The sequence below is a fragment of the Gossypium raimondii genome, chromosome 2 (genome assembly GCF_025698545.1).
Source record: "Gossypium raimondii isolate GPD5lz chromosome 2, ASM2569854v1, whole genome shotgun sequence".
NCBI classification, from domain to species: domain Eukaryota; kingdom Viridiplantae; phylum Streptophyta; class Magnoliopsida; order Malvales; family Malvaceae; genus Gossypium; species Gossypium raimondii.
This window is the reverse complement of record NC_068566.1, coordinates 6,808,123-6,827,689: the sequence shown is the minus strand read 5'-3', so window position 1 is coordinate 6,827,689 and position 19,567 is coordinate 6,808,123. Positions and strand designations below refer to the sequence as shown.

Sequence of the window (19,567 nt, the reverse complement as noted above, 5' to 3'; positions counted from 1 at the left end):
ATTTAGTATTTCTTTATTGCTAGTCAAGTAAGATTGAGGTGGTTTTGTTACGAGCTTTAAGTCTCATCATGAGTAAAAATATCATATGTGGGTTCTCTATCAAATTTATTTTGGGTGAGTTTCCTAAATATGCAAAGCTACTACTTGTGTTTATTATTACACTGGGCCATGGATCTCACCATCAATGATACGCCTGCCAAAACCTAGTTCTGAGATTGAAGTAACACTGAGATGAAATTGAAACAGTGAATTTGGACCCAAATTTGTGAGCAATGGGCTAAGTGGTGATCCAATGGATTGTACCTTATCAATTCTTGAAAAGAGAAAGTCAGAGAAAGCTGCCTGCCTTTTTATTGGTCTTAATGTAAGCTTCCTGAGATCGACTCTAATGCCTGGTCTGACTTTTATCATCTTCCTGCGGGTTTCACTTTCTCCCCCTTTTTTCTGCCATTTTAGGTGCTTGCCTCTTCTGCTATTTTACTCTCTTTTTAATCTGTATAATAATTAAAGTATTGTCAAATGCAATCAATTAGAAGAAAATTGTCTTTTTTTGCTATTTTCCCGATGTATTAGTCTCTAATTTAGCATCTTTGCAGGTATTTATTGTATGTTGAAGGAAGGGGAGATGGGATCATGTTTCAGAATAAAAAGGCAAGGCAAGGATGAGGGACCATTGTTGAAGAATGGGAGTATGTTATTAGAAAAGCTTATTGCCTCATCTGATGGTAAATGTAATCCTATTTGTACTTTCTCCGCCGAGGAGCTGAGCGAAGCAACGAAAGGTTACGATGTCGGTCAGGAAATTTCGAGGTACGTTCATTTCGTGTTATACAAAGGCTTTCTGCGTGGTCGGGAGCTATCTGTGAAACGGTACGGAAGCTATAACAAATGCCTTGAAACAGCTATCACAGATATAGTAATTAGCTCACAAATGAGTGTGCACAAGAATGTTCTAAAACTCATTGGATGCTGCTTAGAGACTCAAAATCCAGTGCTTGTTTATGAATATGGTGGTGAAAAGAATCTCCAAAGATTAATGTTTGATGTTAGTGATGGGCAACTTGAGCCATTAACATGGAAGTCTAGAATAAAGATTGCAATGGATATTGCTAATGCAGTCGCATATCTCCATACTGCCTTGTCCAGGCCTGTTATTAATCGAGGGCTTTCGTTGATATCGATAGTAATAGATACGAATTATGTTGCTAAGCTTGCTGATTTCTCGCTCTCCGTGGCAATTCCGAAAGGAAAATCGCATGCCGTAGAAGATGCCATCTCCGGGGTAGTTGGGTATATAGCACCTGAGGTTTTGGAATGCAAAATAAATGAAAAGGCTGATGTTTATAGTTTTGGCATACTGTTACTTGAGCTTTTAACTAGAAGAAAATCTGGGGATCATAGTGTGGAGGAAGCACCCTTTAGAGCATTTGTGTCGAATTATGTCGAAAGCAATCGGTTAACCGAAATTGTGGATCAAAGTATTTTGAGTGAAAGAAGCAATGGTAATGAGTTGGTAAGTTTGGCGAAGATTGCACTTTGTTGTACACAAGAAAATCCCGAGAATCGACCGATGATAACTGATGTTGCAAAACAGCTTAGGCAACTCAATAAAGATTGTAAGCTTTGTTAGCTCAGTAGCTCCAATTATGGTGTATGATACTTGTACTGGCACTTGATCTTGAGTCCAGGGAACATAGGTTGCCTTACTCTGTAATACAATACTGAACTCACTGCAATCAACAACCACCTTCTGCAGCTTTCAATATTGTTTACCCATTTTGCTATAGATTAAATTATGCTAAAAGGAAACAGGACTCCTGAAACTTCCAAGCAAAAAGGAAAGGTTAAGTTATGCAGCAATCCGGATTTAATCTTTATACTTTAATTTGATATTTTTAATTTATGTATTTTTAGATTTTAAAATTTTAATTCCGACCTAACGGTAGTTATTGAATTAACTATGCTATTTTTAAGATCTTATACGACAAACATATTATTATATATGTAATGTCATGTTAACTTGTTATTTTACATATTACAACATTTCACTATAATGGTCAAGTTTCTTGGACAACCGAATCTTTATGTTTTATTTTAACATCTATAACACATTTTCGCTTATGATAGCAATATCCATAATTATGAAGTTCAATCTTTATTAAAATAGTTCGTTATACCATCACATTGTCTAAACTTTTAAGTAAAATTATAGTTATTTCATATAAGCAAGTCTATTAATTATCATTTATTAAATGGAAATTATATTAATTAAAATATTATTTCAACAAAATGACTAAATTTCATGTAGAAAATCTACTAATCATATTTTATTCAATAGAAATAATCTTCCATAAATGGAATTAAAGACATCAATTCAATAAAACTATTAAGTTCCTTAATTAAATATTCTACCATGAATTTAGAACATCATAAACTTATAAATTGATTACTTGAATTTAATTACTCATGATAGATTAATTAATTTGAGAACTCATATTGGTTAATTGAACTTGTTAGATTTATAAACTTTATAATTAATCATGTGAAAAAATGTAAAATAAATATGCATAAAAGCAATAATACATGCACTGCTATACATTTTAAATTTGTTGATTTGATTTTCGCTTTCTTTTTGTTTTTTAAACATAATTCTCACTTTCTTTATTTTATAGAAATACATTATATGAATTCTACAGTAAGTTCACAACAGTTGTTTCTCTATAACAACAACTTCTCTAAAACAGACAAAATTTAAGTAGACAAATGGGACTATTGTAGAGAAGGTTGACTGTACTTGTAATAATAATTTAATGGGTTTAACAATTGTAGTTTGGGCTTCAAAAAAAATACAGAGACTAAGAACAATCCAATTAGAAAACATAAACTAAATTCACAACTTTAATGGTTGTTGTTTTGTTACATTCAATGTTTCATGAGAAGGAAGTAACTTAATTATCACTTTTACCATTACTGGATGAAGATTGATATTGTGTCAAATTGACATATTTATGTGTTTTATTTTGTAAATTTTTGGGCACGATACTACTAATTTTAGTGTTTATTGCCTAATTTCTATGTAAGTGCAATACGAATTCAAAATATAGAGAATAAGTAAAAATATGGAGTCATATGAAAAATTTGGGCATGGGAGTAGCAATTCAGCGTACAAGGTTTTTTAGATTTTTAGGATTATTTTACTTTTATTAAAATATTATTTATAAAGATATTTTAGGAGTTTAATTGAGATTAAGTTTTATTTTTATATTTTATTTAGATAAATATTTAGTTTTATTTATAAGAATTTATGTAGGAATAAAATACTAAGTATTAATTTTTAGCTTAAAACTGAGAATTAGAAGAGCCGGGTACATCTTTCTGTAAGATAATAGCTTTTCTTTCTTTCTTTTTTGATTTGGATTTTGTGCCTCTCTCTGTTTCTATTCTTTTTGTTTAATTAAATTTTATTTTTATTATTTCTTTGTTTAGTTAATTATGACTATCGAAACCGTTTTTTGCAAACAAAAATTTTAGTTGTCGACTTTAAAAACAAAAACTGGAGTCGCCACCGATCTTTTATTAAGGTGTGATCGGCTCACCTTAAAAATTATTTTGGTCTACGAATTTTCGAGAAAACGAGTTCGGGAGTCAGTTACGCACGAGGAAGGGTTAGCACCCTCGTATCGCCCAAAATCGGTACCAAATTGATTATTTGATGTCTTAGTGTCGAAAGTTTTAAAGATTTTAAAATCAACACAAATGATGAAATTTGAAAAAGATAGTCAATCGTTCAAGTCATGTAAAGAAATCGAGTCCCAATACGTTAGGGTACAATTCCTCATAATCCCCGAACTTTGAATATCACTTTATTTTATGCGAAAATCTTCATTTTGAGAAAGTAACATGCCACACCCAATACGTTAGGACACGACAAGTTAAGTTCCCAAAAATGATTTTTATACTCATGCATTTTGAATAAAGAATATTCTCGGCTATTTAAGATTGACAAAGAAAATCAGAACCCAATACGTTAGGGCTCAATTTCCCTCGAAAATCCCAAACTTTGAATATTGCTTTTATTCAAAAAAAACCTTTGAATCAAGAAAATAACTTTGATGTATGGTTAAAACCAAATTATATTTTCAAAAAGGGTATGTTAAAAAAATTAATGTACAATATGATACAAATTCTTTAATTTAAAACATATACGGATAAATATTTACAAATATATACATACAAATACAATATACAAGTAAATTTGCACATATGTATGCGCCTATATAAACAAGACATATTAGTACACACAAAAGAATGAAATACGTAAAACCAAACTTAAAAAGAATGTAGGTATATCTGCATATAAAAATCGTAAAAATAAAAATAAAAGTATAAAATATGCATGTGTTTATATTTACGAAATAAAAAAGTGTATAAGCAGACATGTATGTATTGGAAAATCGTGTAAATACGTATATGTATATATTTAAATACTTATATATGTACAATATATATATAAAATAATAGAATATGTAAATAAAAAACGTTTAAAATGATTTTTAAACGTGTACATAAATATATTAAAACGTGTACATGTTATATGACGTATATGTATATATATATAAAGTATAAAGTCTATAAAATTAAGAAAGTAAAATAAAAATATAAAAAGTATGTATGTATAAAATATAATGTATGTGAAGGTTAAAAAAACAAAACATATAAAAAAAGCATACGAATAAATATATGCATGCATGTTTTAAAGCTTATGAACATATATATTTTATATAAAGAAATATGTATATATACTATATAAAAATGCGTATATAAGTTTAGAAATAATTATAAAAAATGATAGTAAATAATATGATAATAATAAATAATGGTACAATGATAATAGCATAAAAATAATAATAATAATAACTGAAAAAAAAATGGACTCAATTGAACTAAAACGGAAAAAAGTGGGGCAAATTCAGAAAATTTTAGAAACAAATTAAAGCAATAAAACAAATCAAGAGGATCAAAATTGAAAATATCCCATTGGGATAAAACATGCGGGTTTGATCGGGTTTTTAAGCCGGGTCACACGGGCTATTGGGTCACCAATATGACACCGTTTACAAGCCTCCAAATACACCACCAAAACCCCAAAAATTAGCATTTAACCTATCCTAAAACAGATCAGCAAAAAGCCTAAACTGCTCAATGCTGCCGCCTTCATGCTTTCCCCACCGTACAATGACACCGCCGATCGAAAGGTAAGCAGCTCCTCCTTCTTCTTTTATTATTATTTTTAAAAAGAACAAAAACATAAAATAGAAATAGAAAAAGAAAGAAGAAGTCTCAAAAAATGAACAAAACCTTCGGGATTCCTTGAATCTTGTTTTCATATTTCTTAATATTTTTCAATACAATCTCCTTTTTCTCCCTTTTTTCCTGTCTCCCCCCCCTTTGTTACAGACTTTCATCGGCTTTATATAGCCGATTAAAACTAAAAATCTAAAAAAAAATCAAAAACCCCACTTCTTTTTGTTATTTGTTGTGCTTGTGTCCCCCTTTTTCGCAGGTTTGGTGACCGTGGAGTGCGCGCGATGGGCGCGGAGCGACAAACACGGTGTGCGGGCGCTGTTGCGGCGTGCGTGTGGGAGCTGCTGCGCCTAGGCTTCTTGCTGGTGTTTTGGGCCATTTTCTGTTGGACTAGGGTTGAAATTGGCTATTGAGTTTTAATTTTATTGGGCCTGCTATTGTATTTTATTATTGATTGGGCAGGGCAAATAATTGGTATTACAGCTGCCCCTCTTTGCTCGTTATCGTGTGACGAGAATGGAGCAAAGACTTAAAAAGACCAATTTTTGCCTGGCCGTATGGACCTTAGCATTAGTAGCCTCGTTCCTTCCTACTGCATCTTCAGAGGTATAGGAACTGGTGTTTCAATCTACTCCACTGCAATGTCAGAGATATAGGATTCGTACATTGTAGCTTCTCACAAGAACAAAATTTGCTATCTTTAATCTGCTCCACTGCAACTTCAAGAAGATAAGACTTATAGCTTCAACTTGTTCTGCTACAAAATAAATTTGATGCGATCTGCTCTGCTGCAACTTCAAAGAGATGAGATCTGTGGTTTTAATCCACTCCATTGCAACTTCAAGGAGATAGGATTATTGACTTTAATCTGCTCCAATGCAACTTCAGGGAGGTAAAATCTGCCATCTTCTATCTGTTCCACTACTGCTTAGGGAGATAAGATCTGTAATTTTCAATCTATTCCACTGCTACCCAGGGAGATAGAATTACTGGCTTCTATGTACTCCACTGTAACCTCAGGGAGGTAAAATCCGCCATCTTCGATCTGCTCCACTACTGTTTAGGGAGATAAGATCTGTAAACTTCAATTTGTTCAACTGAAATGTCAGGGAAACCAGATCCGCCGTCGTAGCTTCAATCTATTCCACCGCATTGTCAGGGAAGTAAGATCCGCCGTTGTGGCTTCAATCTTTTTAATTGTAATATCAGGGAAACTAGATCCGCCGTCGTAGCTTCAATCTGTTCCACTGCACTGCTAAGGAAGTAAGATCCGCCATTGTGGCTTCAATCTTTTTAATTACAATATCAGGGAAACTAGATCCGCCGTCGTAGCTTTAATCTGTTCCACTGCACTGCTAAGGAATTAAGATCCGCCGTTGTGGCTTCAATCTTTTTAATTGCAATATCAGGGAAACCAGATCCGCCGTCGTAGCTTCAATCTGTTCCACTGCACTGCTAAGGAAGTAAGATCCGCCGTTGTGGCTTCAATATTTTTAATTGCAATATCAGGGAAACCAGATCCGCCATCGTAGCTTCAATCTGTTCCACTGCACTGCTAAGGAAGTAAGATCCGCCGTTGTGGCTTCAATCTTTTTAATTGCAATATCAGGAAAATCAGGTCCGCCGTTATGGCTTCAATCTGTTTCACTGCACTGCTAAGGAATTAAGATCTGCCGTTGTGGCTTCAATCTTTTTAATTGCAATATCAGGGAAATCAGGTCCGCCGTTGTGGCTTCAATCTGTTCCACTGCTGCTCAGGGAGATAGAATTACTGGCTTCAATGTACTCCACTGCAACCTCAGGGAGGTAAAATTCGCCATCTTTGATCTGCTCTACTGTCTATGCAGGAAGGCAAGATCTGCTATATTCAACCTGCTCCACTGTCTCCGAGGGAGGCGAGGTTGGTGTCTTCGATCTGCTTCACTGTCGATGCAGGAAGGCAAAATCTGTTATCATCACTGATCTGTTCTCTGGGGAACATGACCTGTATAATGAACTTAATTATATCTAATTATTAGGATGGCATGATCAAAATGAATCAAATGCTCCTAACTAGGCATGTATGAATGACATTTGAATGAATGCAGAATGTCATTAAAATGATATTTTAACGCTTGAGTTATCATTACTCCAAGTTTATTAAGGTCTTATCGCTTAATGTGTTATAACACATTTTTGTTCAGCTGGTGTCTCCAAAGAAACACTTAGTCAGATTGCCCCACTGTAACCTTTAAGGTTTAATCTACTGGGATGCAAAAATTTGTACCATTTTTCTCTCGTTGTAACCCAAGAGTAGAAAGATTTGACCTTTTTCAAACCTCTGCTATCACAATTCGAGGATATAGGATGTGAAACTTTTTGGTCTCTTACACCATTCCCAGGGTGCTATACCAAATGCTCATGTACAAATGAAGAAATCTTCTCCAAGAACAACTTCTTCTTATTATTCGGTGATCATTGCTTGCTTGTTCATTGAAGCTTTGTCACCAACACGACATCTTGCCATTTGTTGGACAAGAAAATTCAAAGGGATAGTCTTAATTTAGACTCTTCTTTATCAGATTTCCAACCTAGTGCATTCTAAACAATAGTCCTGTTTGAGGTTCCTATATTATTCAGAAACTTCTAGAGTAATATGCAAAACTTCCCTTGTGAAAGTTTTATTAGTCCATTAATCATTATTCTAATGCAACATGCTTGCAAAAAAGATTATGGATAAGAATAGAGTTGGTTCTGAGCATAGCTTGAAATGAATAAGTTGTCAAAGATAATAAAGATAAATGACAAAGAAATGGATTTAGAAATGTGTATCTTGGAAATGAATGAAGTGCTCCAAGAATAACAAAAATGGTATAAGGATTAGATGCCCCCAGATATCGTAACTTGAACTTCTCTGTACAAACTTGCTGAAGACCTTTCTGGGTTTGACATGTGTTTAGGAGATCTACCATACTCTATCGATGCCCCAAGATGTCGCATACCCTTTCCTGCTGATTCTGGTATAGCAAGACCACTGCATATCCCATTCTGATCAGTATTTGAGCTGCTCTGATTACTTCATGCCCCATTCTGATCAATATTTGAGCCGCCCTTTTCAGGTTTTCAACTCAAATCCCCTTTGGTCTAAGGCGCCCTTTGCGAGTTTTCACCTTAACCTCTCCATTTTTACTTTTTCATTTTCATTTTCATTTTCATCACTTCTTTTTTCTTTTTTCTCTTTTTTTTTGGGGACTCAAACTGCCATTTGCGGGTCTTTACCTTGGTCCTCTCCTTCTTTAAGCAAAGTATTTCCTGACTGAATCTGAGTTTATAGGACTTTGCAGGTTTATCATCCATCTTACTCAAAATTAAAGCTCCTTTGGAAAAGACCTTCTCTATAACATAAGGTTCTTCCCAATTTGGCATCCGTTATATTTTTTGTAGAGTGAGGAGCTTCTTCAGTATTAGGTCGCCATCGTGGAATTCTCTGGGACAAACATTTTGCTATAGGCTTGCATCATTCATTTCTTGGTATATCTGACCTTGATGAATAGTTTCTAGCCTTTTTCTTCAACTAGGTTTAACTAGTCGTATCGGGATTGGATCTTCATCCTACTTCAGCTCAGCCAAAACTCGAAGAGAAAGAATTTTAACTTAAAAAAAAAACGTGATAAACTGGAAAGAGTGGCATTGCCCCGGTAGAGTTTTCATTGCACCATTCATGATATTCACCTTGAACATACTGCAAATTTCTGATATCGTGCTGTTGTTCAGATTACAATGACGGCGCTTAAACCGGGTACACCCTGGTATCACCATGCGAAGGCATCTTTGAATGCTTGAAGTAACCCAACAACGTATTACTTTTTCGGTCATGCATGTTCCCTCAAGGTCACAGTTTCTATTGTCTCCTCATGAGGTAAAATTTTCTTCCTGCTCTACTATCCTTAATAAGTCCATAAATAAGCTACAATCCATGTTATCTTCAAAGTTGTGAGATCCCTCTAAACACATGTCTCACTCAAAAGGAGATTCTAAATCTGTAACAGTGTCATTCATGTCATTGATATTTGGGGACCCATAGTGGGTACCAAAAAATATAAAAATGAATGTATGAATAATATGAATGAACGAATGAATGATTTGGCAGGAGAAATCCAACTGAATGAAGAAAACGTAAAGACTGAAAGAACATTTGCTCAAAGATGATTGCAATAATGTATTCATTAAAAATAATAATGTTCAGACATGAGCCTATTTCACAAAGGAGTTCTTATTGCTTCTAGGCTAAAAGCAACAAATGTGTTCTGAACATTACTCTAACAGACTCTAAATAATATAGGGGTTTCCTCTGCAGTCCCATTATTTTTAACACCTCCCAGGCGAATATCTGACCAGAAAGCATTGTATTCCCTCCATTATCAATCATGATTGGGTAATGAATTTTCTGCACTTGATGAGTCACCAAACTTGACAACACCCATGTCGATGAGTCTTTCAACTTGCTTCTTGAAGGCAGTGCAATTCTCAATCGAGTGTCCCGTAATTCTCGCATGGTATTCATATTGCGCGTTCGCATCATACCATTTGGGATACGGAGGTTGTAGAGGCTTCACAAGAAAAGGGGAAAAAACATGGGCATCAAACAGATTTTGATACAGTTTCCTATATGGTACTGGAATTGGCGTGAATCGGGGCCTCTCAGTACCTGGTTTCACTCCAGATTCCTGTCTCATTGAACTTTGTTGACTAGCAACCCCCTTTCTTGGATGACTTACAGCAACTGATTTAGAATAACCTATGTTGCTCACCTCATTTTCTCTTCTCCTTGGGACTGACCTCTTGTTACTCTCTTTTGCATCGATTTTCCAGCTCCTTATAGCATTTTCGACCATTTCACCGTTCATAACTATGTCAGAAAAGCTTTTTGTAGCGCTCCCTAACATATGCATAATGAACGGTGTCTTCAGTGTGTTAATAAATAGCATGGTCATTTCTTTCTCCAAGAGCGGTGGCTGGACTTGGACTACGACTTCCCTCCATCTTTGTGCATATTGCCTGAAGCTTTCACTTGGCTTCTTCTCCATATTTTGAAGGGTGATTCTATCATGAGTTATGTCCATCACATGACTATACTGTTTCATGAATGTTTGTGCCAAGTCCCTCCATGAACCAATCGTGGTACGGTTCAGCTGATTGTACCACTTAGATGCTGCCCCTGCAAGGCTGTCTTGGAAACAATGTATCAAGAGTTGGTCGTTGTTAACATGTCCTGCCATTCGCCTGCAGAACATGGTGATGTGAGCTTCTGGGCAGCTTGTCCCGTTGTACTTTTCAAATTCAGGCATCTTAAACTTATGAGGAAGTACTAAATCTGGTACTAAACTCAGCTCTTTTGCGTCAATGCCTCGATAACTTTCAGTGACTTCCATCGCTTTGAACTTCTCCTCGAGCCACTTGCATCGATCCTCTAACTGTTTCGGTAATTCCACCTTTATTCTTTCTTTCTCAGCCACTTCGTCAAAGTCCGGAATGGCAGGGTTCACAGGGTTGTTTTCGGGATTAAAACCCGGCCCAGTTTGGAGGTTCGAAATACCAGCTCGAAATTGCTGAGGCATGATGGTAACAGTAGATTTGCGCGGGTATTCAGCTTGAGCTCGCTCATGTGGAGGGGTGAAACCTGGAGGATAGAAGGATTCATCATCATTTCCCTCATCGGCATCTGCCATGGGGCCCTTTCCTTTGTCACTTCCCTTTGTTATCAGTCGGGTTAACTTTGCCACTATATCCTCTTGAGATTCTCGCATCTTCTCAGACATTTCTTGCTTCATCTTGTCTAACCGCTCCTGCATTTGTAGCTGAAGCTGGTCTTGCATCTCCTTCTGGTACTGTTCGAGCTTTTCTAATCTCTGATCCATGTCTTTTATCTTTGCTTGAGTGCCGTATCAGTGTTGGGTTGGTTGGTTGGTTTCCAGGTTAACTGAGCAATGATTTTAGTTAATTAGGATCTTTGAATAATCTTTGATGCATATGATGTAATGAAATGCGAATGCATGAAATGAATGCATAAAGAGACGTTGATTCTGATTCAATTCCATTTAGAAAACCTTACTAGAGGACAAATTTCTTTACATAAAGCGAATATATATACGGCTTTGCCCTCATACTCGAAACAAAAACATCTTTTCCTTTTTCATCCGGATGTTAAGATAAACCTCGCGAACTTCCAATGGATGTCACTGCTAGCTCCTTCTGCTTGATTCTGGTCGCAATCCGTTGTCTGCCTATCCTCGCAATACTCATTAGCTTCTTTAAGAAATTTGGAATGTTGAAAGCTCTTAGACAAATCATCTTGAATCCTCGGGCCCCAAAGTAAAGTCACGAATTCTTCCATCGCCCTTCTTGTATTTCTCGGAATATATTCAGGCTGCCGTACTATTTTCCATTTTATCAAGAAACCCGCTTTCTTATGATAGGCTTTCTAAGTTAGTAATCAAACTTGAATCAACATTTCTTTTCTACAATGCAAATGCAATGCAATCATAACCAGAACAAAACAAAACGGGTTAGTATCGGGTATAAACGTTAAATCCAATACAATCAAGAAATAATAAAAACTCCTAGTCAGGTATCTACTAAGGTTTAGAGTAATTCTACCTAGGGTAAGCTCCTAAGGTTCACTATATGCGGTTTGGCTTCTAAAGTAAGGGTACCCGAACTAGCAGATTCCTCGATCCTCACCCATTATAGGCTCATGTGGATCGAGTTCAGTTCAGGGGGATACATTTCCCTATGGCTGCACGGAGATGAAAATCTCACGAAGACATAGGTACGGATGTATCCCGGAAGCGGCCCACTACCCTGCACGGAGGTGAAAACCTCATGAAGGACTAGTTTCTCGCTCCCACTTAAACGGTGAAATGCAAAATGCAAATGCAAATTTGCCAAAATACCATGATAAAACATCAATAAGTGCGAAGGGAACTCATGAGTTTTTTTTAAAAATTTTTTATTTTCGACACAAAGACAAAACATAATCAATTCATGGCTCGACTCTCTAGGGTCCCCAGCGGAGTCGCCAAGCTGTCGAAACCGTTTTTTATAAACAAAAATTTTAGTTGTCGACTTTAAAAACAAAAACTGAAGTCGCCACCGATCTTTTATTAAGGTGTGATCTGCTCACCTTAAAAATTATTTTGGTCTACGAATTTTCGAGAAAACGAGTTCGGGAGTCAGTTACGTATGAGGAAGGGTTAGCACCCTCGTATCGCCCAAAATCGGTACCAAATTGATTATTTGATGTCTTAGTGTCGAAAGTTTTAAAGATTTTAAAATCAACTCAAATGATGAAATTTGAAAAAGATAGTCAATCGTTCAAGTCATGTAAAGAAATCGAGTCCCAATACATTAGGGTACAATTCCTCATAATCCCCGAACTTTGAATATCACTTTATTTTATGCGAAAATCTTCATTTTGAGAAAGTAACATGCCACACCCAATATGTTAGGACACGACAAGTTAAGTTCCCAAAAATGATTTTTATACTCATGCATTTTGAATAAAGAATATTCTCGGCTATTTAAGATTGACAAAGAAAATCAGAACCCAATACGTTAGGGCTCAATTTCCCTCGAAAATCCCAAACTTCGAATATTGCTTTTATTCAAAAAAAACATTTGAATCAAGAAAATAACTTTGATGTATGGTTAAAACCAAATTATATTTTCAAAAAGGGTATGTTAAAAAAATTAATGTACAATATGATACAAATACTTTAATTTAAAACATATACGGATAAATATTTACAAATATATACATACAAATACAATATACAAGTAAATTTGCACATATGTATACGCCTATATAAACAAGACATATTAGTACACACAAAAGAATGAAATACGTAAAACCAAACTTAAAAAGAATGTAGGTATATCGCATATAAAAATCGTAAAAATAAAAATAAAAGTATAAAATATGCATGTGTTTATATTTACGAAATAAAAAAGTGTATAAGCAGACATGTATGTATTGGAAAATCATGTAAATACGTATATGTATATATTTAAATACTTATATATGTACAATATATATATAAAATAATAGAATATGTAAATAAAAAACGTTTAAAATGATTTTTAAACGTGTACATAAATATATTAAAACGTGTACATGTTATACGACGTATATGTATATATATATAAAGTATAAAGTCTATAAAAATTAAGAAAGTAAAATAAAAAATATAAAAAGTATGTATGTATAAAATATAATGTATGTGAAGGTTAAAAAAACAAAACATATAAAAAAACGCACGAATAAATATATGCATGCATGTTTTAAAGCTTATGAACATATATATTTTATATAAAGAAATATGTATATATACTATATAAAAATGCGTATATACGTTTAGAAATAATTATAAAAATGATAGTAAATAATATAATAATAATAAATAATGGTACAATGATAATAGCATAAAAAATAATAATAAAAATAACTGAAAAAAAATGGACTCAATTGAACTAAAATGGAAAAAAGTGGGGCAAATTCAGAAAATTTTAGAAACAAATTAAAGCAATAAAACAAATCAAGAGGATCAAAAGTGAAAATATCCCATTGGGATAAAACATGCGGGTTTGATCGGGTTTTTGAGCCGGGTCACACGGGCTATTGGGTCACCAATATGGCACCGTTTACAAGCCTCCAAATACACCACCAAAACCCCAAAAATTAGCATTTAACCTATCCTAAAACAGATCAGCAAAAAGCCTAAACTGCTCAATGCTGCCGCCTTCATGCTTTCCCCACCGTACAATGACACCGCCGATCGAAAGGTAAGCAACTCCTCCTTCTTCCTTTATTATTATTTTTAAAAAGAACAAAAACATAAAATAGAAATAGAAAAAGAAAGAAGAAGTCTCAAAAAATGAACAAAACCTTCGGGATTCCTTGAATCTTGTTTTCGTATTTCTTAATATTTTTCAATACAATCTCCTTTTTCTCCCTTTTTTCCTGTCTCCCCCCCCTTTGTTACAGACTTTCATCGGCTTTATATAGCCGATTAAAACTAAAAATCTGAAAAAAAATCAAAAACCCCACTTCTTTCTGTTATTTGCTGTGCTTGTGTCCCCCTTTTTCGCAGGTTTGGTGACCGTGGAGTGCGCGCGACGGGCGCGGAGCGACAAACACGGTGTGCGAGCGCTGTTGCGGCGTGCGTGTGGGAGCTGCTGCGCCTAGGCTTCTTGCTGGTGTTTTGGGCCATTTTCTGTTGGACTAGGGTTGAAATTGGCTATTGAGTTTTAATTTTATTGGGCCTGCTATTGTATTTTATTATTGATTGGGCAGGGCAAATAATTGGTATTACAATGACGATTAACTAAATTATATCCTAGCCAAAGGTCGATTAAATCTTAATGTTGAGTTGTGAGATCCGAAATCATATTTAATTCTTTTTATTTGTATATTCGTTTTTTCTCTGGTTCGAAAGATAGATAGGATTATCTTATAGTATTGTTTTTAGCCCTTATTTGAGTTGGGTTCTTCTAATTCGCAAGGCAACTGACAAATTAAATTGTGAAAATATTTTTTTTGGGATTATTCTTTTGGTATGAATTACTCGTTAGACGATTACTACAATTAATTTACAATTAAAGAAGAATTGGTGATCGCTTATAAGTGAATCACATATCCTAATTCTTTTTCAGCAGGTCCTTAGTACCACCAACAATAGCAGAAGATTCTTACGCATTATCCAAGCCATTGATTTGCTGCCTAGCAGCTTGGCTATCCATTTCTAAAATCACCTTTCGACAACCAAGGTACCTTAGCCATCTGCCAGTCAAATCTCTTATAGCACTACCTGAAGTAGATAAACCGCCATCAGTGCTTACTTTCCAAGTATCATTTGGTGGAGGCCTCTAGTGTCACGGGGCTAGAGTTTTCTCTTGTGATCCGTGCGGCCTTAGGCGATCCGTTCATCCAAACTCGCCTAATTCAACCTTAACTCAAGTGAGGATTCCATAAGAACTCCTCCAAGGCACCAAATTGAAGAGCGGGAGCGATTTATGCCGAAAGAAGAACAACATAGAACAACAGAAAAACGCTCGCAAAGTGTTTGAGTAAATGCTCTCTACTCTCTTATTCACAAAGAATAATGAAACAATGAATGGAGTGAGTAAAACTGAGGGGGAGGCTCTCTATTTATAGTTGAGCTCCCCTAAAACCGACAGTCAAGATACAATTAATCAACGGACAAGATTAACCATATCCCTTTATTTTACGGATTTACAAGATATGTCATATCAAATCTAATCTAATCTAATCTTTACAAGATATGATTCCCTCTATCTTCTAAGATTAGTTACCATATTAGCCTAAGTTGTCATCTCTTCGTTATCGGGCCAACCAGGCTTCAATCTGACAGGCTTCTCCAATATCTCTTTGAATCGGGACAGTTCTCGCGGGTCAAATGATCCCCATCTGAGTAATAGACCCCAATTGGATGCATTTGGTACGATGGTCACGGGCTTTGAACTGTGGCCCGTGACACTAGGATACTGTTCGCCATTCCCTAACAATGTTGGAACTGCAAAAGGCCATAGACATTTGCAAAGTATAAATAATCTCAGAGCGCATCCTAAAACTTCTGCCAAGTAAACACTATTTCTACAAAATTGTCATTTAAGACAAGATTATTCCTCCGCAACCATAGATTCCAGCATATTACTCCAAAAAGGATGTCCTAATCGACAGTATCAATAGCAAAATGATTTGGTCTACATAAATTATATGAAGCCATTCCTTAATATCCAGGCAAAGACAGCCATGAAGCATCCTCGCAAAATATGGCTACTATCTTCCGAGAAGTGCCCAAAGAGCAGGAAGTCATATGTCTTCGAACTCTTTCGGCATTAGTCTAATTTTTTTGCCTAGATCTTAAGGAATGGCTTCATGTTTTTATGTAAGCATTGTCGAAACCATTTTTTTCAAAAATAAAAATAGGGATCGACTTTAAAAAAGGAAAATGGGAGTCGCCACCGATCTTTTATTATGGTGTGATCGGATCACCTTGAAAATAATTTTAGGTCTGCGAATTTGGAGAAAACAGGTTCGGGAGTCGATTACGCACGAGGAAGGATTAGCACCCTTGTGACGTCCAAAATTGGTACCAAATTGATTGTTTAATGTCTTAACATCGAAATTTTGGAAAAAAAACTTTTAAATACGATCCTTCCTTTTTTTTTACAAATTTTACGAAAGATGCTAGGATAAATCAAGGTAAACATTAGAGACCATCTCGTCTCAAAGTAATAAAATGTCATACCCAATACATTAGGACATGACATTTTTAGTCCTAGAGAACGAGCTTGTCTTTGATTTTTCAAAATTCTTGAGGTTTAAAAAGGGGCTAATCCATTGGTTGAAGTCAGATGAAGAATTCAAACTCAATACGTTAGGGCATAATTCCTCAACATTCCTAGCATTGAACACAACCCTTATTTTTTAAATCTTCATTTCGAGACGATGACATGTCGTATCCAATACATTAGGACACGTCGTATCAAATTCCCGAGAATGAGTTTTTGTTTCGATTGAAGAATTGGAACCCAATAAGTTAGGGCTCAATCCTTTTGAAAATCCCAAATGTCGAGTATTGCGTTATTTTTGAAAACTTTCGTAAAAAGGTTTTAATACTTTAATGGAACTAAATATTTTAGATTAAAACGAAAGGATATTAATATACAATACGAAACTATAATTAATGAGCTAAAATATATGCCAAACAATCATCCATAAACAACAAACTATAATAAATAACACAATACATATACGGGCAATTATATCCATCACACAACATGCGAACGCAAATATCAACATTCAATAATCAATCAATTAATCATCTATTTTGAAAGAAGAGCTAAGCGAAATAACATAATAAAATATGACAAGTTTTCGAAAAAACAAAATGAACATTGAAAGGTATCAAAAGGTTAGAAATTAATATAACAATATATAAATGAATTTTTAAGTAAATATTTCATGAAAAGGAACAAAAACATATGTTGATTTTAATAAACCATTAAATGCGAAATGAAAAGAAAGTTTTATAATAGTATTTATATGCTAGATTTATTTAGTACTAGTTGAAAATAATAGTATGTTATGTTACTAAATAATTCTAATGATGAAACTTAAACTATATTAAAACTTTAATATCAAAATAATACTAGGTTTGTAAGTAAATGTATTTACTAAAGACAGCAAAATCGAAATAAAATTCTTAGAAAATGAATAAATTAAAATTATGGATTAAATTAAAATAAAAACGGAATTAAAAGGGATAAACGAAAATAAAACAAAGCAGAGGGAAGGGGCCGAATGCAACCTGCGAATAACTTGGGGGACCAAGTGGGGAATAATCCCCGTCCCTCCAAAACGCAGTGCTCAACTTGGGCCAAATTGGAAACAACAACAAATTGTGCTGCCCAAAAATTAAATAAATTAAAAGGATCAAATTGAAACACATCGCAAAATGGGAAGGATTTGGCACGCAAATATCCCTCCCCTACCAAAACGCGGGGATCCAGCCGCAACTGGGTCGGGTCCTCGGGTCGTTGCCTAAACAGCGTCGTTTGGATGCTAGGAACCCTAGCCTAAAACGGCGTCATGTGGTACTATTATTTAAACTGAAAATTCTAACAAAAAAAACATTAGCCGTCTATTTTTTTTTAAATCCTCTTGTTTCCTCTGCCAGGGTTTCGACCCTAGCCTTCAGCGCCGTCCGAGGCTCCGCCGATCTTCGCCGTAGTTTCTCCGTCAATGGCAGTCGGAGCTGCACCCCTAGGGGCTTTTTAGTTCCTCCTCACGCGGATCTGGAAGCGCTACCAGGTAATACCCCCTTGTACATGATTAAAAAAATAATAAAGAAAACAGTAATAAAAAAAGACTGAAATAGACAGAAAAAGATCACCTTCCCAAAAACCCTTGATTTTTTTGTTGTTGTATTATCTTTTCTATTGATTTTTTGATGTATGTCCGTAAAAAACTTACAAAATTCTCGCCTCTTGTTTTATAGGCCGAGGGAAAAAAATCAAACATTGAAAATACAATTGTTTTCTTTTCTACTGCACGGTTTGTCTCTATTTGCAGGTACGGCGTACGGCGAGGGACGTGGCGTGTCTGGAGGTCTTGAACGTGCACACGTCGGAGGTGTGCGTGGTGGGGAAACGCAGAGGGTGGTATTTGGAAGTCGTGTGGTCATGCTTGTTACTGAGGCCGGTCTTGCTAGTGTTTTGGCAGATTTGGGGCCTGGAATAAATTGGATTTGGGCCCGTAATTAATTAGTTGGGTCTGACGTATTTGGGTTTAGCTAGGCTTGTTTTTATTTTGGGTATTTAGTTTATTTTGTAATTGGGCCGCATGGACTGTTTGTTTGGACATTTAATTTTGTTTTTATAATTAGTTTAGGGGCTGGGTAAAAATAGGTATTAAGCTGCCCCTCTTTGCTTATTGTCGTGTAACGAGAATAGAGCAAAGACTAAAGAGGACCAATTTTGCCCGGTCGTGCTTGGACCTTGGTGCTCTTCTTCTTCAAGTGGCTCCATTCCATCCTATTAAATTTGTTTAACCGTGATGTTGAGGAAGCAAGATTCGCTGTCTAAGCTTCAATCTATTCCACTACATCGCCTGGGAAATAAGATGTGTAATTCTTCGGTCTATTCCACTGTAATCTCAGGGAGATAAGACCTGATGCGATCTACTCTGCTGTAACTTCAGAGAGATAAGATTCTTTATTTTAATCCGCTCTACTGTAATCTCAGGGAGATAAGATTATTAGCTTCCATCTGCTTCGCTGTAATCTCAGGGAGATAAGATTTCTGGCTTCAATCTGATGCGATCTACTCTGCTGTAACTTCAGAGAGATAAGATCCTTTATTTTAGTCCGCTCCACTGTAATCTCAGGGAGATAGGATTACTAGCTTTAATCTGCTCCGCTGTAATCTCAGGAAGATAAGATTTTTGGCTTCAATCTGACGTGATCTACTCTACTGTAACTTCAGAGAGATGAGATCCTTTATTTTAATCCGTTCCACTGTAATCTCAGGGAGATAGGATTACTAGCTTCAATCTGCTCCACTGTAATCTCAGGGAGATAAGATTTCTAGCTTCAATCTGCTCTATCTTGAAGATAAGATTTGCCGTCTAAGATCTGCTCCGCTACTGCTTAGGGAAACAAGATCTGCAATTTCCAACCTATTCCACTACTGCCCAAGGACA

At 35.5% G+C, this 19,567-nt stretch overlaps 1 protein-coding gene across 1 annotated transcript; it reads left to right on the top strand.

The window, feature by feature from the left end:
* The first annotated feature begins 297 nt into the window (after positions 1–297).
* Positions 298–1,755, top strand: LOC105787895 (non-functional pseudokinase ZED1). Its single transcript, XM_012614497.2, has 2 exons — positions 298–456; positions 597–1,755. The coding sequence occupies exon 2, from the start codon at positions 608–610 to the stop codon at positions 1,628–1,630; it is 1,023 nt and encodes a 340-aa protein (XP_012469951.1). The 5' UTR covers positions 298–456; positions 597–607; the 3' UTR covers positions 1,631–1,755.
* The last annotated feature ends 17,812 nt before the right edge of the window (positions 1,756–19,567 follow it).